Genomic DNA, 22,372 nt, shown 5'->3' on the forward strand with positions numbered 1-22,372 from the left:
GAAGGGCAAGCCATCTCTAACAACCAGATTCGTTCGGCACTGGACTCCGCTGACACCGCCGCAAGAACTGTAAACACGGCTGTCACAATCAGGAGACATGCTTGGTTACGAAGCACAGGATTCAAACCTGAGATACAGCAGGCAGTGTTAAACATGCCGTTTAATCAGCAGCAACTGTTTGGACCGGAAGTGGACACAGCCATCGAAAAGATGAAGAAGGACACCGACACAGCCAAAGCCATGGGCGCGCTCTACTCTTCCCAGTATAGAGGGACATTTAGAAAACCACAATTTAGGGTTTTTTATAGACAGCAACCTTCAGAGGCATCCACCTCTCAAGCAAAACCCACCTACCAGTCCCCTTTACCAGATAGGGGGTTTTGTGGAGCATTCAGGGGACAATTCCCAAGATCAAGGGGAAAGTTTCAGCCTAACAAGCAGGCCCCCAGTAACAAACAGTGACTCCAATGTCACACTTCCCCAACACACATCACCAGTGGGGGGAAGATTAACACACTACCACAAACATTGGTCAGACATAACCACGGACATATGGGTTCTATCAATTATCCAACATGGTTACTGCATAGAGTTCACACATTTCCCTCCAGATGTTCCCCCAAGAGCGCACAAACTGTCGGCACAACATCTAGACCTGTTACAAATAGAGGTACAAGCACTATTAGCAAAACAAGCCATAGAACTAGTACCTCACCACCAAAAAGGAACAGGGCTTTACTCCCTATATTTCCTTATTCCTTAAAAAGACAAAACACTAAGACCAATTTTAGATCTCAGGACATTAAACCTCTTCATCAAATCAGAACATTTCCACATGGTCACACTACAAGATGTAGGTCCCTTACTAAAACATGGAGAATACATGGCAACACTGGATCTAAAAGATGAGTATTTCCATATACCCATCCATCCATCTCACAGAAAATACCTCAGATTTGTCATACAGGGCAAACATTACCAATTCAAGGTACTGCCCTTCAGGATAACAACAGCGCCCAGAGTATTTACAAAATGCCTCGCTGTAGTAGCAGCTCATATAAGGAGACATCACATGCACGTATTCCCATATCTCAACGATTGGCTAATAAAAGCCAACACTCAACACCAGTGTCAAAATCACACGCAGTATGTAATAGATACCCTACACAAACTAGGCTTTTCTATAAATTACCAAAAATCTCACTTGCAACCATCCCAACTACAACAATACTTGGGAGCAACACTCAACACACAAACAGCAATTGCCACTCCAAGCCCACAGAGAGTTCAATCTTTTCAAATTATGGTGTCAAACATACAACCAAATCACGAGTACACAGTCAGATTTGTCATGAAACTACTAGGCATGATGGCCTCATGCATCGCTATTGTCCCAAACGCACGGCTACACATGCGTCCCTTACAGCAGTGCCTAGGCAAAACAATGGACGCAGGCATAGGGTCAACTTCAGGATCTAGTGTTGATAGACCGCCAAACACACTTTTCACTTCAATGGTGGAACCCTGTAAATTTAAACAAAGGGCGGCCATTTCAAGACCTAGTGCCTCACGCCATTATCACAACAGATGCTTCTATGATTGGGTGGGGAGCACACCTCAACAATCACAATGTACAAGGAAAATCAACAAAAACATTTACACATAAATCACTTAGAACTACTAGCGGTCTCCCTAGCACTAAAAGCTTTTCAACCCCTTCTAGTCCACAAACACATTCTTGTCAAAACAGACAATATGACAACAATGTACTATCTAAACAAACAGGGGGGGGACACTTGTACAACTATGCCTCCTAGCACAAACAAATCTGGCATTGGACAATTCACAACAACATTCGCCTGGTAGCTCAATATATACCAGGCATTCACAATCAGTTAGCCGACAATCTCAGTCGAGATCACCATCAATCTCACGAGTGGGAAATACATCCCCAGATTCTACAGGATTACTTCTACCGCTGGGGGACATAGATCTGTTTGCAACAAAACAAAACGCAAAATGCCAAAACTTCGCATCCAGGTACCCACACCCTCAGTCCAAGGGCAATGCTCTATGGATCAATTGGTCAGGGGTATCTGCTTATGCTTTTCCCCCTCTCCCACTCATTCCTTTCCTAGTCAACAAACTGAGTCAAAACAAACTCAAACTAATACTCATAGCACCAACGTGGGTCGCCAACCGTGGTACACCACACTGTTGGACTTCTCAGTAGTACCTCACATCAAACTCCCAAACAGACCAGATCTGTTAACACAACACAAACAACAGATCAGACACCCCAATCCAGCATCGCTCAACCTAGCAATCTGGCTCCTGAAGTCTTAGAATTTGGCTATCTAAACCTTTCAAATGAGTGTATGGAAGTCATTAAACAGACAAGAAAACCGACAACAGGGCATTGTTATGCTAATAAATGGAAAAAGTTTGTTTTCTACTGCCAAGCAAACCAAATCACCTCCATACAAAACATTGTGAGTTACTTACTACACCTACAAAAAGCAAATCTCGCATTTTCTTCCATCAAAATTCATCTCACTGCAATCTCTGCTTACCTGCAGATTAAACATACAAAGTCACTTTTTAGAATCCCAGTTATTAAAGCCTTTATGGAAGGACTAAAAAGGATTATGCCTCCAAGAACCCCACCAGTACCCTTGTGGAATCTTAATATTGTACTTACACGACTCATGGGACCACCTTTTGAACCCATGCATTCTTGCCAAATCCAATTCTTGACTTGGAAGATAGCATTTCTAATAGCCATCACTTCACTACGAAGAGTTAGCGAGATACAGGCGTTCACTATCGAAGAACCATTTATACAAGTACACAAACATAAAGTGGTTCTCCTCACGAATCTGAAATTTCTGCCAAAAGTAATTTCACCGTTTCATCTAAACCAAACTGTAGAGCTCCCAGTCTTCTTTCCACAGCCAGACTCAGTAGCAGAAAGAGCACTGCATACATTATACATAAAGAGAGCACTAATGTATTACCTAGACAGAACAAAATCATTTCGAAAAACTAAGCAATTGTTTGTTGCTTTCCAAAAACCCCATGCTGGTAACCCTATATCCAAACAGGGCATAGCCAGATGGATAGTCAAATCCATACAGACCTGTTACCTTAAAGCTAAAAGAGAGTTACCCATTACACCAAAGGCTCACTCCACTAGAAAGAAAGGAGCAACAATGGCCTTTCTAGGTAACATACCAATGACAGAGATTTGTAAGGCAGCTACTTGGTCTACACCTCATACGTTTACCAAACATTACTGTGTAGATGTGTTAGCAACACAACAAGACACAGTAGGACAGGCTGTACTAAGAACATTATTTCAAACAACTTCAACTCCTACAGGCTGACCACCACTTTGTGGAGGATTACCGCTTTGTAGTCTATGCACAGCATGTGTATCTGCAGCTACACATGCCATTGAACGGAAAATGTCACTTACCCAGTGTACATCTGTTCGTGGCATGTTGCGCTGCAGATTCACATGCGCCCTCCCACCTCCCCGGGAGCCTGTAGCCGTTTAAGTTTCATTAAAATTGTATATATGTATATAAACATTCCTTTAACACAAACTATGTACATACATATCTATTCTATTGCATGGGTATCTTTAGTATCCTCATTCTACCACTCCTACCTCACCCTATGCGGGTAAAACAATCTAGGATGGAGTCGATGCCCATGCGCAATGGAGCCGAAAGGGAGGAGTCACTCGGTCCTGTGACTCGAAAAGACTTCTTCGAAGAAAAACAACTTTTAACACTCCGAGCCCAACACTAGATGGCAGGAACAGTGCACAGCATGTGAATCTGCAGCGCAACATGCCACAAACAGATGTACACTGGGTAAGTGGCATTTTCCATATATATATATATCTCCAAATGTCTCCTTTAAAAAGATGGCTGGGTACCGTCAACAACTACGTTCGCCCCAGGTTTCATGAGGGAAGTTGTGAATGAGATCTTCAGCTTTCCATGGGCTAGCATCTTCTCCATTATGACATTTTGGTCCACAGCCTGTCGATTCAATCAGATATTGAAGACTACACTGAATAAAATTAGAATCATAGATGCTGGAAAGATCTTATTCTTTCTGTCCGTGGATCAGGAGTGGGTGAAGGTGTGGGCTAAGACCACTACTATCTGCAGGAGCCTGGGTCAGGAGTAAATTGTACAATACTGGATAGCTATTTCACGTAGTCAGTAATTTGAGATTAACACCCACAGTGTTCATACAGTGTAGGACAGGACTGCACACTTGGTATGAACTTCTTTGCGTGCTTTAAGAAATCAGAGATTCTTCATTGAAAGCAAGACGTTATTGCGTTTTTCAACTCTTTCAACATTACCTCGCTTGACTTTTTGCTAAATTAAAAAAAGGTGGGTTTTTTGGAGTATTAGATACTAGTTTTTGTAAATACAGATACTTTAGGTGGAGATGGAGGGCTGCTAAGCAATCTAAAACATGGGCCTTATGCAGAGGCACAGAAAAACTGGCTCACACTAGTTAACTTTGGCAGTAATTGTTATAAGCAAACTTGGCAGTTTTGTGCATTGCCCATAATTACCGATAACAGAACAACAAAATATTTTTGAATGTCTCTATTCAGTCTATCCATTTGTTCATGTTTGTGACAAGTAGGTGCTGGTGAATAGCCGATTTCCATTTGAGCGACCTGTAGAACGCTTTATAAATTTGAGTGCTTAGTTGTGCCCATCAGTCCATGATCATGATCTTGTCTAGAATTCTGCGCAGGCATATTTTTTTTTTTTTTATTTTTTTTCTTAAATGTAGATATTTTGGGGATGCTACAAATTATGACTGACAGGCCCTACTCTGGGCGTAACTGGTACTAGTTTGCTTTTGTTCTGGTTGAGGGAGGACCTGGCTGTCAAGCTGGACTGTTCCGATTGGAGCAGGGACAAGACTAATTTGCATATGGCTGAGCCCAAATTGAGGTGGCATTGGTGCTGTGGGCAAAATAACTATGTGTTGGAATGCTACCCCTAACAATTGACAGTGGTTGGACTTATTGCAAGCATTCTTCCCATCACCTTTTGAGTATTTGTACTCAATTCGACATTTCAGTAGCCATGATAGTTATTGCGTCATATCAGTCCTGCAATTTGGGGATTAAATCCATCAATTATGCAACCAGATTTGTCTGGGTTCTGCTACTGGCTGCAGTAATCCAAGTGTTTTCTAAGTAGAGGTATTACCACCGCACATGTGGCAAAGACCGGGGTGTACAGATGTGTTCTGTAGGATTTAACTAGCTAAAAATGCTGTTCTATGGATTAGGTATTTTCTTATGTCAAAGTAACCTCTCCATTGTGTCCTCGCAATAAATAACAGACGGCCTTTGAACAAGCACTCATTCCAGATTTGTAAACAAATCCGGCTTCTGATGGTGCATAGACAGGATGCCTGCATCTTGTTGTTGGACATCTTTAACAGTATGTGAAGAAATATTGCTCGTGATTTGTTTAGTTTTAAAGAGCACTGGAGTTCAGCGCAATGTATATTAGCACAACAATGAAAGAGAATGGCAGCATGTAATTAATGTTAAAATGAAAAGGATCGATCATTCTAATACAAGCAGTTTTTATGATTCTAGAGGACAGAGCTCTCACAATAGTTTCCATTCAGTAAAAGCAGCCCTTTTTGCCATTGATTTTTTTTTTTCTCTAAAATCCTGTAGTTCGGCTCCGCATCATAAAAGCACTTGGAGAAATAAGCTACAGAATTAACATGCTTGTGATGCCTTAATAGCCCAGTAATGTTATTCAGAGGGAAAATCTGATACATTTGTCTTGATGAAAAAAGATTAGCTCTTTAAAGGATATGCAGGAAGCAAGCTGACAAAGGCTTCTCGTGTTTCTTGTGGACATATACATGGCTGCTGTTAACAGGTGAGTGGATATAAAGTTATTACTATACAAGATCAGCAAAGTATATGTTTTTTAGTGTAGACATTGATGACCCTTGGAAAATGATGGATGTCTTTTAGGGAAAAAGGAGCAAGTCAGTCCAATATCGCTTCAATATGTAGACATCCTTAAGCACTTAACGAGATATCCCAAGTATTTGACTTACGTACTTTGAATGAAGCAATTGGGTGCTTCACGAAGGCATTGTTCCTGAATTGTCCCTATTTATACAGTTTGTTGAGTACTGTAAAAATGGCCAGTTATAGTCATATTAAATAGTTACAAAGACTATAAATATAAAGAAAAGTCCCAGGTTAAATAGAGGATTACGATGTTTTGTATAATAAGTAAAACCAGAGTTGCACCTTTCTTTTTCTTGTCATTTTTTTTTTTTTTGCTCATTTTTGGTGAACGTTAGGTGTGATAGACAACCCCATCTTCATTGTCATCTCTGTTGCTGAGGTGTCGAATACTAAACTTATAGATATGTATTATTGTGACGAATTCGTCTAACAACAGATTCCTCACCTTATGAATCTCCCTAGGCACAAAACTGTATCTAAAAACCCTTGCAATGGCTCCTGTGCCCTGAAGTGTGGCACCGTCAGCCTCTGTCAAAGCTCTATCCAACCTCTGAACATCACCACATGGAGTTGTGTACTAACCCCTGGACCCCTCACCCTGCATGCTAATGCCATATTCCCTCTATCTGCACACTTTGATACAGATCCAGTCCTCTGGCCCTACCGTTTTCTGTACTTTTCCTGAAGCCATTGCTTCAACAGATTGTTGTGAGAGGGAGCAGGGATTTCACCTCCGAAGATGACAGGTTGTAAATTTGAACTAAAAACAGATGTCTGCAAAGAGGCTCCTTAAGGAATTATTTTACACTAATAATTTCTGTAGTTGTAAAGATTGGCCACATCTGAATCCAACCCACGCAGGATCAATATATGAAGAAAAAGCATGTTTTGACTTGTATGAAAGCTCAGTCTGTGCCTGGTATATACAATTGTAAAGAAATGGTTTTAACAAGGTTCACTCCCACGTTTTGCCCCACTTTTTAGTAACTTCCTACTGATGCTGTTGGTTTTTCGACTCTGAAATTGCACAGAGACCTGCTAGACAGGCTCAGTGCCACAGCTCTGCCCCCTAAAAGTACATGTACAAATGACTTGAGACCCTATTGGCATAAGGTAACTTACTTATAAGCTCCTGGTAGACAGTACTGAGTCTACCTATGGCCTGTAAGTTAGAGGTCACTTGTAGACTGCAGCACTAATTGTGCCACAACGAGAGACACACCCAGGCTACCATTGCAGACTGGCAGTGCAGGTTACACTTCCAACTCGACTTTGCCATTTCAATTAGTGATAAAGCCCAAACCTGCCACTGCCACTAAAGTAGGCATAGAGAACCCTAAAGTAACAATGCAATATATTAACAAGAAGGACATGTGTTTATATGTTTTACCTGTCCTGACAGTAAAACCCTTGCGTTACTGTGGATCGGGAAGTAACCCCATTGGCTAATCTGGAGGTACAGGCTGACAACTCAGCTGTGCTAACTTCCATATAAAGCTACTAAAGTTGATACTAAACATTTCAAGGTATCAAAAGAATTATTACATTAAACCCAAGTTGTTGCCCAAGTCTAATTTAATTTCACAAATGGCAACTTTAGAAATTTGACACTTAGTTGGCCATGTTTTCCAGTAGCCTTTTCTGTTGTAAACAGCTACTAAATTTGAGATAGCCTTTCACCCTCCTGGAGAGACTGGTGAATGACTCCCTGAAAGGGTAACAAAGCACCTGTAGTGGAAAGTGGTGTTATTCTTCCTTGCAGGATGGCCAGCGTAGGAGCGAGCTTTAAAGAGGAAGCCGCCTTTGAAGGTCAATTGGTGGTCACACATAGGAAGGGCTGCTCTTTTGCGTTTGCAGACAGGCTCGCGTCTTGGGCAGAGAGGAAATAGCTGTTGCCAAACCAGTTTTTCAGGGGGAGTGAAGCCCAGGAGCAGCCACACCTCTGGGATGGGTTAGGGTGCTCCACACACCAAGAGAAGACTTCTGCCATGTTGAGAGTGGGCAGAATAGTGCACCCTGGGTTAGCTAGATGAAACACTTTAGAGCAAGTTGTCATCATGTAGCCCTAGAAAACACTGACTGTAGCATATGCAACCGCCCCCATTGTCATTATTGAATGTTACACCTGAATGCTGTTTATCAGGGTAGTGTTGGATATGGTTGCCTTCAAGGCCTTCCCAGCTGTGCAGCATGTCAGAAATATTCAGGTTCTGATAGTGATATTTCATGTTGAAAACCACAGTTGCACCTTTAATGGTTCTGATACTGCTTGGTTTTCTGGCGTCTTGCATCCTGCTGGTGCCTCACGATAATTCCGTCACGCAGGCCCCTGTGGAACAGTGCAATTGCATACATCTTTGGAAGCTGCTTTCCTTCCAGCTGGCTCTCAAGGCCTTTCTGTCCTCAATCAAGGGTGTCGTTCCAGGTGCTGATGGATAGCACAACAATATAGTATTCCAACAAAAAGGGAGGTATGGGATCACTTTCTCTTTGTCTGGAAGGATGGAGACTGTGACACTGGCTGGATACTCATAGTATCTCCCTGCCCGTCAATCATCTGACATGAGCTCTCTAAATCAGAACAAACAAACTAAGCAGATGTCATCTTGTCAATCACAATTGGTATCTGCCCAAGAAAGTGGCAAAAGACATCTTACCAAGCAGGGCACAATCTTGGTAGACCATTTTGTCACCTCTCAAAATGCTCAGTGGCCAACGTTTTGCACTCTGGAGTTTCCCTATCTGTCTCTAAGAGATTCATTCAGTATTCGGTGGGGCTTTGGCCTACTGTGCATATTTGATACATCTGCCTCCCACCTGGCAGGTGATGGAAAAAGTCATGCAGGCCAAGCACAACACACCTTGATAGCCCCAGATTGACTCGTAGTGTCAGGTAGTCCGATTTTCTGATCCTTGGGCTACATACTCACTTCAGGTGATACCGCTGTCCCAGCAGCAGGGCAAAGAACTACACTTGAACCTTCACAGTGTAACACTTCCAAACATGGAGATTTAACAGTTCCAACTAAGAGGTTTCAGTCTTCTGTCAATAGTGATGGATGTCATTTGGTTTGCTCATCACCCTTCCATCAAGTCGGCCTACACAGGCCATTGGGCTAAATTTGTTGTGTGGAATAGGGAGGAACAGTTTGCAGCGGACCTTTTCAACCTTTTTTCATTAATCAACCTTCATTATCTTCAATCACTTGTTGTGACATCTCAACAGCTAAGGCTCCTTGACCTTAAAGGCCATGTCCCTCATTGCCAACACTTATGTGAATTGCATCAGCAAGCGTCGTGCTCTCCCAGTTCAGTTTACATATACTGCCTTTTCCCTAACATGCTGGTATTTAGAATCCATCCATCCTTTCTTCTACAAGGGGCAGACCATCACACTCTCCGCATTCTTTTCTCCACTGCATCCACCTAAAGACTAGGAGAGGCTTCACTGATTGGACCCACATCATGACCTAACTGTTTATGTTGATAGGATTAAGATGTTCAGTATAGGTACTCGGATTTGTTGAGTGCAAAAAAGAAAGATGGTACAGAAATCAACTTTATCACAATAGATTGCATTCTGCATCAAACCGTGCTCTGCCTTGGACAACAAGCATCTTCCTAGGGTCTTACAGTTCATTCATCAGGTTGAAAGCTGCGACTACTGCTGTAGCTAAGGCTACTCCTATTTTGCATATTTGCCTGGCAGCAACACGGGCATCTGTGCACACTTTTACTAGACACTGCTGCATTGATTCACAAGTCAGCAGAGTGGTTTATTTTGCCTACTAAGTACTGAAGGACATTCTGGTGTAAGTTCACTCCTCAGACCCACCACCTTGGAGAGGACAGGCACTGCATTTGTACTGATCCCCAGGTGAGCAATCTGCAGATACAATATCAGAAGAATAATTTATTTAACTTCGATAACACTCTTCCTGTTGCATGCTCTACCTAACCATGAGTTCCTCACCGCCTGCCCTCCCCATTTTGTGGAGTGAACCTTCGGGAATAATAAGGTTTTAAGGAGGTGGGATGGAGTGGTAATAGAGGCAGATGGGGCTGCCTCTTGGCATGGAGGAACTATTGCAAGAGTTTCAGGATCCCGTTTGGCTCAGTCAGGGTATTCACCAGAAAGAGGTCACGGAAAGTAAGTAACATTTTCAGTTAGATTTGCCTGCGTCCATGTTTAATACATTTGAGTAGACACAGGTGTCCATATCTCATGGTAAGATTGGTGTCGCGGCTGAATTCCCTTACAACTAGCTACCATGTTTGGCCTCAGTGTTTTTTGCCGATGTTTGCTGTTTTCAGAACGACAGCAGTGAGAATGCCGATAAATTACGTAAGGGTAGATTCTCATTACAGATGTTTGTAGACAATGGGTCTTGGGTATTTGTCAAGAAACCTCCTGCATTACCAACAATATTGAACTTTACAGGCTTTTGCAAAAAGCACACTGTTTCTCTCTTTGTAATTTTAATGTATGCATTGCTGAAGCCAGCAGCAAGAATTTTCACAATTCATGCAACACATTTTTAATAACAAACCACCGTCGGCTGATTATACAGTTGTAAAGCTTCGGTATATCTCTTTTTAGACCTTTCTTTTCTGTTTCCAATTAGTGTTCTATAACTCCTTAAAAAATTGATGTTGTTTAAAAGAGAGAATTAACATGTGTGCTGAATTTTGAACCACATGAGGCTTCACACCTGCTTCTCCTTTCCATGAGATTATCATGGAACTATTCACAGGTTTCAAGTCTCATTTACACTTGATACATATATGTTGTTTTTCCACTCTGGTTTTCTAGTATTTCTAAATCGTATAGCTGTCTATATAAAGTATAGGTTTTAGTTAGCAATCCCACCAATGGACTCTTGATTCAATCACAGATTTCTGAGAACAAGTCATCTCTTCATCTATGCAAACTAAATGTATTGCAAGATTTGTGTCGGTGGCCCCTCTTGAGATTAGAGTGTAAAATATTCAATTTTGAATATGTGTTAAAAATTTCTTTTTCTAAATTCATCCTTTTGAAAGTCAGTAAGTGGATTCCTGCCCCATTCCCCTTCAAACAACTTTACAACACGCAATAGTGTTTCACCAAATAATTTTAGAGCACTACCTGCTGGTAACTGCCACATTCAGTGTTATTTTCCTTCCATGCAGGTTTAATGCTATAACTTCAAAATGTAAATGGGCCTTTTTTAAAGATAATTCGTGAAATGTATAAACATATTATGTGATTTCTGCTACTTAGTTAGTCGTACAGTATTTTACAGCCTTTGTTTACTTTGTGAAGTAGCAATGTCTTTCCTCTGGCTCCTTCTATTATTTCATAATTTTCCAATAGCAACAACCCTAGCAGCTGGCATAGAACTCAAATATATGTCTTGATTCTTATATAAGCATACATTGCTGTTCGTCAGAAAGTGGGTTATCAGTTCAGGAAACGGGAATCCTTACCAGCTTAATAAATACACTCTAGATAGGTCTCAACCCCCGGTAGCATTGGCACAAGCAGCAGGCAATTTCCTAGAGAAATGTGTGACAGATATGGGCAGAACCAACATTTTTTTAAGTCAAGAACACAATCCTATTCCCATACCAATTTAGAAAAGGAAAGAAACTTTATTAAGCGAAAAGACAGCAAAACAATAAAAAGCAGATATGAATTTTTAACATTTTGAGGCACAAATAGCATAAATCAGAACTGTTTTTTTAAGTGTTAAGGCACAAATTGCATAGAAAAGTAAACTGCCATTGGAAAAATATCAGTTTGTGGTTGACTGGGACTTGGGTGTGATATCAGGCCGACCATGATGGAGTGAAAGTCGAATACACCAAGCAGTCAAGGTTTCTGCCTTCAAACTCTTTCTGGAGGTCAAAGTCTTCCAGCCGGACTAGATCTGAAGCTGTAGCAGGCGGAGGTCCCTCACAATCAGATATGCTGTTGTCCATCTCCCACTGGAGCTATTGGCTTTAGCACCAAAAACTCCGAGCAGGGCAAAAATGTAATCCATAGCTACTGCGGTTACTTTCCCACTGGAATGCATTTGCTGCCTTGCCTTGGTTTACATTTTCATTTCTGATCCCTCCTGCATCCATCAGGTACTCATAGCAGGCTTATAATCGCCATGTCTCCCTCCTTCCAGGGCTAGTACAAAGTTCAGTCCTTAGTGATCTGATGGACATTTTTGGAATCCTGCTTTTTGTGTCCCTGGAGCAGGCAACCAGGAGGCCGACCAACTGACTCTCAGAAAGCATTTCCGCTCCCTGGGTACCAGCAGGAGTTCTAGAGTTTTCTTTTTTTCCAGTAGGGTGCAATGTTCTCCAGGGGTAATCTCCCCAGGTCCGAGAAAAGTCTGAGGGGGTGATGATGAAGTGGCAGTCTAATCCTGGGCACTATCCAGTGATTGAAGAATTTTATCTATCCTTTCTAGGCCTTTTTTTCTCCCTAAACCCTACGTTTTTTGCATCACATCTTCTTCACTTTACTGTAAAACAGTACCATAAGCGTAATAGCTAATTGCTTTTTCCATCGGAATGTTCTCTGGCTGCCCCAAAACCACTTTCTTATTTAGATGAGGTCTCGTCCCTTGGTTATAGTCAGGAACTGTTTCCCCTCTTATGGAAAAGGAGTCTCTGAATCCTGGGGGAGACCTGGAAACAAATGGGAGCAGATCCTGTCGGGCCCATTTGTCATATCCAAACCCAACGAGGTAGTGAGAAGGTTGTCACTTGATCTGCCAACTGTTCTTGTACCCCTCACAAATTACTAATTTCTACGAAGAGGCCAATTGTTGGCAATACTGCTGCCTTCGTGGGCCCGAGGCCAGGCTAAGGTTCTTTGGAGAGCAGGGTTGTTAACTCCAACAAGGAACATGCATTTGGCCTCTGGAGCTAAGATGAGTACTGGTTTTAGACCAACTTTGCCCAGTCAACACAACGTACATTTTTATGAAGTTTGTTTTCAACAAAAGTAATTTCACCACAAAAGGTGAGTTTTTCACGCTAAATGGAAAATTACTTTGAATCTCTTTGCTAGTAATTTCTGAGCTACAGATAGACATTAAAGGTATTAAGTTCACTGACCCCTTTTCATGGCGAATCTGTCTGAACTTAGACACAGAAAACAGCTTTTGCCAATCAATGAATGTGAGAGCACACAATTTCAAATAGGGAATGAAGCACTATTTATTTTAATATTAACCACCTTGTTGTGTGGATTTACAAGGTACATTTTAGGGCTGACTTGTTAACTTACAAAAATGCATTCTTCCTTTCAGTTTGTCACAACAGTACTTTTAAACTGCAGCCCAGACAAAAGACAGTGGTGCTCTTGCCAACCATATGTTTGGGTGGAATAAATACACACCACAGCATACATATGCCAGTTAACTTTCATGCCATTGACGCATTTTATGTACTATGTCCCAAGAAAAGCTAAGTAAGCCAATTGGGTAAATCCTATGCAAAGTGCATTGTTTAAGGAGAAAGCACAGACTGTGTACCCCTATTTAACAGTGGTACAGTGCAGATAATATTAAAGCCAGCAAAACTTGATAGGGACAATGGTTGGATCAAGACTAAGGGCCTCATTACGAGTTTGGTGGAGGGAATTACTTTGTCACAAACATTACAAGTTCCATTATATCCTATGGAACTTGTAATACGATGGACAAGATATCCGTCACATGTCCTTCCTTACAGTCTTCAATTACGTTAGACAGGAACATATGATTGTAATATTAGAAAAAGTGATGTACTGCTAATACCAGAAGAACAACAGTGTGCCTTTGTAAGTTTGAATTTTAGGATTTTCAAAATCACTTGATTGTTCATTCCTCTGCCTCTTACGCCAGACAGGTAGAACAGGAAGTGCTTAAGAATTCCTTTGACATATGGTAGTTGATCTTAACTAAGCACAGTTTCTGTACAATCCATCAGGGAGGGTTATACAGTACTGGCAATACAGGGAGTGCAGAATTATTAGGCAAGTTGTATTTTTGAGGATTAATTTTATTATTGAACAACAACCATGTTCTCAATGAACCCAAAAAACTCATTAATATCAAAGCTGAATATTTTTGGAAGTAGTTTTTAGTTTGTTTTTAGTTTTAGCTATGTTAGGGGGATATCTGTGTGTGCAGGTGACTATTACTGTGCATAATTATTAGGCAACTTAACAAAAAACAAATATATACCCATTTCAATTATTTATTATTACCAGTGAAACCAATATAACATCTCAACATTCACAAATATACATTTCTGACATTCAAAAACAAAACAAAAACAAATCAGTGACCAATATAGCCACCTTTCTTTGCAAGGACACTCAAAAGCCTGCCATCCATGGATTCTGTCAGTGTTTTGATCTGTTCACCATCAACATTGCGTGCAGCAGCAACCACAGCCTCCCAGACACTGTTCAGAGAGGTGTACTGTTTTCCCTCCTTGTAAATCTCACATTTGATGATGGACCACAGGTTCTCAATGGGGTTCAGATCAGGTGAACAAGGAGGCCATGTCATTAGATTTCCTTCTTTTATACCCTTTCTTGCCAGCCACGCTGTGGAGTACTTGCACGCGTGTGATGGAGCATTGTCCTGCATGAAAATCATGTTTTTCTTGAAGGATGCAGACTTCTTCCTGTACCACTGCTTGAAGAAGGTGTCTTCCAGGAACTGGCAGTAGGACTGGGAGTTGAGCTTGACTCCATCCTCAACCCGAAAAGGCCCCACAAGCTCATCTTTGATGATACCAGCCCAAACCAGTACTCCACCTCCACCTTGCTGGCGTCTGAGTCGGACTGGAGCTCTCTGCCCTTTACCAATCCAGCCACGGGCCCATCCATCTGGCCCATCAAGACTCACTCATTTCATCAGTCCATAAAACCTTAGAAAAATCAGTCTTGAGATATTTCTTGGCCCAGTCTTGACGTTTCAGCTTGTGTGTCTTGTTCAGTGGTGGTCGTCTTTCAGCCTTTCTTACCTTGGCCATGTCTCTGAGTATTGCACACCTTGTGCTTTTGGGCACTCCAGTGATGTTGCAGCTCTGAAATATGGCCAAACTGGTGGCAAGTGGCATCGTGGCAGCTGCACGCTTGACTTTTCTCAGTTCATGGGCAGTTATTTTGCGCCTTGGTTTTTCCACACGCTTCTTGCAACCCTGTTGACTATTTTGAATGAAACGCTTGATTGTTCGATGATCACGCTTCAGAAGCTTTGCAATTTTAAGAGTGCTGCATCCCTCTGCAAGATATCTCACTATTTTTGACTTTTCTGAGTCTGTCAAGTCCTTCTTTTGACCCATTTTGCTAATGGAAAGGAAGTTGCCTAATAATTATGCACACCTGATATAGGGTGTTGATGTCATTAGACCACACCCCTTCTCATTACAGAGATGCACATCACCTAATATGCTTAATTGGTAGTAGGCTTTCGAGCCTATACAGCTTGGAGTAAGACAACATGCATAAAGAGGATGATGTGGTCAAAATACTAATTTGCCTAATAATTCTGCACTCCCTGTATGCATAATACTCTGAAGGAAGGAACATGATCGTCATTATAGCTGATGTTGACTTTTTTGTGTATTATTGTTTGCTCCTGCTGTCTGCCATCTATTCATAAGTGTCAATTAGTTTCTTAGATCATAACATTGAGCCAAGATTCTGTTCTTAATAAAACAATGGGAATGGACCTGCATGGAGACTTCCAAGGGCTCAATCCTGGGGAAGCTAAGGAATGGAATGGGATGCATCATGACCACATGCCCGAAAGAACACTTGCCCACCTACAATATTATCTCTTAGAACACTCTGGGCATGGCTATCCCTAGGCATCACCACTTGATGTATTCCTACCTGTGGTGTAGGCAGACACATATCACATGTCACTTGCCCACAGGAAACACACATGACTGCCACTGAACTCCTTAAACTGTAATGGGGAAGGAGGGACCCGATCATCATACCTCCTGTTCAGTGTATGCTAGGGGGATGTTCGTCTGAGGGGCGGACACTTGATAAGGCACTGATTGCCCTGTTGGCTCTTTATGCGCTCAAAAGTAACCTACAACAATTCCTAGCAAACCTACCTCTCACAATGACACATGACCTGTCAATACTGGGTTTATGGGGTAGGAATTTCAGTGTAGTGCATTACACCTCCTTGGAAAGACCCTTCTGCACCCTGCAGGGAAGATCAGCGATCCATACGGCGCATGCCTTCAGAGAAGGAATTTCACATATCCACATGCATGACATCTGGTGCTCTGCACCCCACCATGAGAGTACTCATTTGTTTCCCCAGTCCACCATCTGCATCCCAGAATAGATGTTTTTCTATGTACCTCCCAAATGGCATCTAAGGTTTAGCTACTGAGTACCTAGGCCATACTTTTTCTAAACATAATCCCCTAAAAATGACAATACAGCAGGGCAGACATTGAGCACTGGTACCTACCTGGAAATTGTACACACCAGCAATGCAGGATAGCACTCTCCACCGCACTACAGGCTCATAGATCAGTCATTACTTAAAGGAAAATAAGAGGACTGCCTCAAACCCAGGGATGGAGTGGAACGCCTATAAGGTTGTTATATGGGGTCTGTGCATAAAAACCTCAAATGGTATAAAGCACGTGCTGCAGACACAGATCCTTGACCTCGAGTGTGCCATACAAATATCCAAAGTGCAGGTAAGGATGGATGCAGGGCACAATGGCGATATTGACCCCCTTAGGAGAGAACATAGGGCTTTGGAGACCAGACTTGAGAAGCTAGTTTATGCAGAGTATGTTGTTAGTCAGCATGTAGAAGGGGACAGAGCAGGACAGGTATTGATTTGACTTTTGCGGTCAGAAGCCCCTAAATTCCACATTAATGCCATTAAGCCCCCAGCATGGGAGTGTCTTAACACACAGGCCGACGTCAATCAAACCTTCTTTGACTACTATAATTCACTCTACCTAGGAGCAGTGGGATGGGGGCTGGGGGGCTTTACAGGAATATCTAGATATAATACCTTTCCCATGACTCAAACCTCTACTCTTTAGGCAAAGTGCTGTCAGTAGATGAAATCCACCTTGCAGTCGACCAGGTAGCACCCAACAAAACACCAGGGATGGGCGCAATCCCAGTGGAGTTCGAATCCACTTACAGAATGACCCTTGCTCCAAAACTTCTCTAGCTGTACCAGCAGGTCAGAGACGAGGGTGTTCTAAAGGCGTTCTTGCCGGAGGCGATGATCACAGTCCTGCGTAAACCAGGTAGGAACCTGTTGAAGGTGCATTCATTTAGACCGCTGTCCCTTCTAAACACTGATTACAAGATTCTTGGAAAATTCATTACCAACAGGCTGTTACCACGACCCAAATGGTTTCTTCCCTGGGAGGATAACATTCTTAAACGTAAGGTGCCTCTTCCGACTTATGGAATAAAATCCACAAGTGACACCATCACACATAGCCCTGTCCCACAACATTTAAAAAGCTTGTCATACCTTGGGATGGCCCATTTTAATGGAAGTGCTGAAGAGACTAGGGCTTGGCAATGAAATATCCCACTGGATTGCCCTACTTTACACCAACCCAGTGGCCTGGGTTCGCCTAGTCAGGGAAATCTCTACTATTTTAGGAGTATACAAGGGCGCGAGATAGGAATACCCACTTTTGCTGCTTTATCTTCACCCTGGCTATTTAGCCCCTCACGGGCTTCTTCCTGCTACAGGGCTCGCAATGGGGAAAGCCGAGTGGCAATGCTCGGAAAGCTATCTCACTTTATGTCAATGATGCGCTGATATTCCTCAGGAATGTGGGAAGAGACCTCCCTCAAAGAATGTAGGCACTAGAAGACTATGAAATAGCCTCAGATCTATGACTGATCTGGGAAAAGTCCTGCCTGTTCCCCATGCAAAGACACACACCCAGAGCGGGAGGCAGTGCCTCACTTGACTCTGGAATGGCAGGCCGACACCTTCAGATACTTGGGGATAAATAGCTACCACTCTGAATAATGAACTTATACGTGAGAACCCTGGGGGAGGTGGTGGCAGACATACATACTTCATTGTTTTTCTGGTGCTCCCTAGCACTATCACCTATGGGCAGGGTGGCAGTAGCTGAAATGTTGGCACTACCCTGATTGAGTTAACCATTTCTCCGCCCTTCCCGTTTACCTACCCAAGCGCTCCCTCAGAGATGTGGATTCTGGTCTCTCTGACTTGATATGGGGGTACAGCTGGAAGAGGGTAGCGCATAGTAAACTATATGTTCTCCAGAACACAGAGGTTTCAGAGCACCAAATTATGAGCTATACGAAGTGGCAGCTCAATTGCAGTGGCCAATGCACTGGCTCTCTGATGTCTCCAACCCTGAGTTGTCGATCATGCAGAGAGATTTAGGGGGCTGTGCTATAGTAGACTAGCTGATGGACCCCAGTGGATCGCCCTACCCCCACTAAGTGCTGCTGACTCATGAATGTCCAGCTCAGGCACAACCTGTTGCCATATTTGCCATGACTCCCATTGTGGCCACTTCCGTCCCTCCCTTGAGTGACAACTTAACATTAGGTCATGGAGGAAGCTGGCCTCACCACGTTGGGCAATCTCTATATCTATAAAGCACTGCTGACCTTCCAGGAACTCTGGGAACAATACAACATTAAAGAGGGTCAGTTTCTGTTCTATAGTGCTCTATCAATTGCAGTGGGAATACTGTAGGGGACCAGAATGAACTGAAGCTGTACCATTCCCACCCTTGCAGTCTCTGCTCACACACGTTAGTGATAGACGGGCAGTCATGGTGCTGAATATATCATTATTCGATACCCTCACCAAGAAACTCCCAACTGTCAATGATAGATGGGCTAACTCAGGGGGTCAGGATCTTACAGACCGACAGAGGTCCACTGCCCTCGAACATGTACATAAAGTGTCCAGAAATCCCTGCCTGAAGTATACCCAATTCAATTGCTTGCAGCAGACTTGCCTTTCCCCCGTGCTTCTCCACCTCATGTTCCTAACAGTAGCCTCTGAATCCCCACGGGGCCCATGCTTAGAGGCTGCCTTTTATCATATGGTGTACACTTCCGAATTAACGAACATTAATAGGCAGAGGCGTCATCGACATTGATGGACATTATTGGACGAATATTGTCTATTGACCCCTTTATGTGTCTCATAGGTATCTCAGCACACACGCAACAATAGATACACCATGAAATGTATTGACCGAGCCTATGTTCTGCAGGGGCTTAGCTTTGAGGAGGAGGGTGTTACACGCCCTAATAAACATATTTTCTGATAAATAGTTGGGTGCAGCAGCTTTGTTCTGGTAAGATGTCACATTGCAATGGCCTGGAAATCCCTGGACGCCCCCTCTACACAACATTGGCTGAAGGATCTGTCCAAGAGAGTGACCCCGGAGGTCACGAACGGGCATTCGCTGATAACAGGCCAAGAGCAAACACCTCCACAGAATGCCTAGGAAACATACTTCGAAACATTGACTGCAGTGTCTTACGTCAGGCCCCCATGATGGATTAAATCTCCTCTCAATTTCTGAGACTTCCGAATTAATGGCTGCGGTCACCTCGCACCACGCAAACATAAGGGACACACCGCAACTGAAGTGGCCGATGTGCTTTACTTCCCCTTCTCTGCATCCCCAACTCCTCCTTCCCGGGAGTGGGTCTATGCAACAACAGTATCATCCTCATTGCCACAAGACACCTCCATTTTTTATAGACATTGGGAACAGTGGGACACATTGCCTTCACGTTAGGATATTCAACTAGCTCTACGGACACAAGGTTACACGGTTCAAACCCCAGTTGGGCACTTTCATAGACTAGTAGCAGTGGGTATCAGCAAATGACAAACACAGACTCTGCCTCCACTGGTAAGGTTACACGAGACACGTAGGCTTGCTCAAGCAATGATGTATGTATGCATTCAGTTTTAAAAAAGAACAACTTGTGAAAATAATAAAATAAATATTCTAAAGTGAGGTGACAGATTCCTAGCAAACAGAACCCAGACACATCCTAGGTAAACTTCGTACCAGAGCCTTTCAGTGAGTCCGTGCAATTCTTCAAGCATCTGACTATCAAACCCTACTTTTCAGTTCACCTGTATTCGCCTCTGGACCCTCATCTGTATCATCGACCACAGAGTATGCTGATCTGTCCACCTATTGCTTGGTATTGAGAGTTCAGGAGATGGTCGTGTAGTGTCCAGCTCCCTCACTACCATGAAGAAATGGATGACTACCAGCTGTCTTTGCTTACATACCACCTATGATCTCCTTTTGAATGACCTTGAGAACATGTAGGAGTTATCCGTGCGCTTGTTGGTGAGTGTTTAAAGTACACTCATATTGCAGAAATCGGCCTCAGGTGAATTTATTTATTTGTGTTTAATATTTATAAAGCACAAACATTCATCTGACTATATCTTGGCTCTATTGGATTGAGTCACATTGGTTACTTAAAAAACAAATAAACCATCTACTAACTGACTAACGGCAGGAAAAGCCAGATTTTCAACAGTTTACTAAATTTCAGTAAGGAAACTTGGAAACCTAGGGTGGATCAGCAAAAAGTCGCGATGCTTGGTTCTACCACAGAAAATGCCCCACCTCCTACAGTAGCTTTTGTACTGTCACCAAAAATGCCTTTTTCAGACCTTAGGCAACATCTCTGTAAAAAGTGATCCTCTGCTAAAGAAAGTTGACTACTTAAAAAAAAAACTATTGAGATGTTCCCATTTGCACAACTGAGCCGAGATACAGAGATGCTTGACATTGTCCAATACAATATGATTCATAAAGAAAGTAGACTACTTGTTTGTTGTATGTCCTTTACTTCTAAAGGAGAAACGTTTTCCTTCAAATTACGGAGCACCCTTTTTCTTAAAACTGTGGCGCCAACTAAAACCGTTTGTCCTCGTTGTCACTTCTTAACAATGACTTAGCCTTCTCTCTCGCCCGACTTGAAAATTGCAGTTTACTGTACATCGGGCCGTGATTCTGCCGAGCCTGTCCTTTGGTTGTCCCAACACCAAGGCGTCAGACTTGTAGAGATCTTGAGGTGTTAGGAACACATCACATGGACCCTACACCAAGGAAGTGCCTTGAAGACAACAGTTCCCAAACACGAGCTGCACTGGTTAAACCGACCAAAAAGGCACCTTATCTCGAAACATTAAGAACCTAGTTAACACATATTGTTTAATAAAACTACTAAAAACCCAGAGCCTTCAACCCCCTGCAGTGACTAAGGCGCTACTCTGTGCGACAGCAGCGAAGTCTGTTTAGTGTTCATTCTAAGCCTGCTAATGATCATTTAGCCAGTAAATGTGTAGTCACCAAATATAGTGTCATTCTTTCATTTCCTCATACTGTTTTGATTGCATTTTAAAATCAAATATAGAGGATTCAACAGGGGCACTAACAAAAGGAAATTGAGAGTAATCAACTTTCTTATTGTTATAGTTTCATCTGTTTTGCTGTAAAAACATATTCCTGCTTCTGCGTTAATTTGAGGCAGTATTACACCCTAGCATATTTTTGGGCTATGTTTTATCTTAGGGAACGTTGAAGCCATTATGACAATGTGAAGCGCGTTAAACTACCCGTCATCGGTTGTGTCAGTAACCACATTTTCTGAGTTGTCCTAATATTTCTGCATCAAGTACCTGTGTCGCATGTGGCACTGAAAGCATCTGTTTTTATGTATTTACCTTTGTGTGCTCACTTCAGAAGTACCTGTCTGCCCCTCATCCCATGACTGTGCATGACAGGTAGCATGTGTGTGCAGTGACATGAAAAGGAAACCGTTGACTGTTATCCAGCACGGAAGTCTACCCTCTGCTAATGATGTCACATCCTTAGGGCGAGGAAGCGAGAAACATTCCTGGTGAAACGGTGACCGAAGAACAGTTCACAGACGAAGATGGCAACCTCGTCACAAGAAAAGTAAACCGCGTGCCTAGTTTTAGTGGGCTTTGAGTGTGTCTCACATTATCTGCCATGCTTTGAAATGATTCTTTTCACACGTTGCTTCTCGCAGGTGATTCGAAAAGTAGTGAGACGTGTTGTTATCCCTCACGAGAGGAAAGGTGGTGAAACGGTAAAGGTGTGAGCTGAATTAATCAGAATGTGCTTGCTGAGTTTTTCGAAGTGGATGTTTCATAATGCTAAAAGTTTGCAGTGTAATGAGCCTGGCATTTTAAAGCGCTTGCAAAGTGCGACCAGTGAAGCTGTGTTTTAAACTACTGAGGTCCTGCTTGCAATAAGATTTACATTCCGTTG

General features: G+C 42.6%; 1 protein-coding gene across 36 annotated transcripts in view; it reads left to right on the forward strand.

The window, feature by feature from the left end:
* Positions 1–22,372, forward strand: part of ANK3 (ankyrin 3) — a 1,678,649-nt gene that overhangs the window by 1,625,857 nt on the left and 30,420 nt on the right. For 33 of the 36 annotated variants that reach the window (XM_069240922.1, XM_069240928.1, XM_069240923.1 and 30 more), the window contains 2 exons: positions 21,953–22,036; positions 22,131–22,196. The exons of the other annotated variants lie outside the window; for them this stretch is intronic. In XM_069240922.1, the coding sequence (XP_069097023.1) occupies positions 21,953–22,036; positions 22,131–22,196 (150 nt within the window). The remainder of the gene's footprint in view (positions 1–21,952; positions 22,037–22,130; positions 22,197–22,372) is intronic. 36 annotated transcript variants of the gene reach the window in all.

Source organism: Pleurodeles waltl, chromosome 6 (genome assembly GCF_031143425.1).
Source record: "Pleurodeles waltl isolate 20211129_DDA chromosome 6, aPleWal1.hap1.20221129, whole genome shotgun sequence".
Classification (NCBI taxonomy): Eukaryota; Metazoa; Chordata; class Amphibia; order Caudata; family Salamandridae; genus Pleurodeles; species Pleurodeles waltl.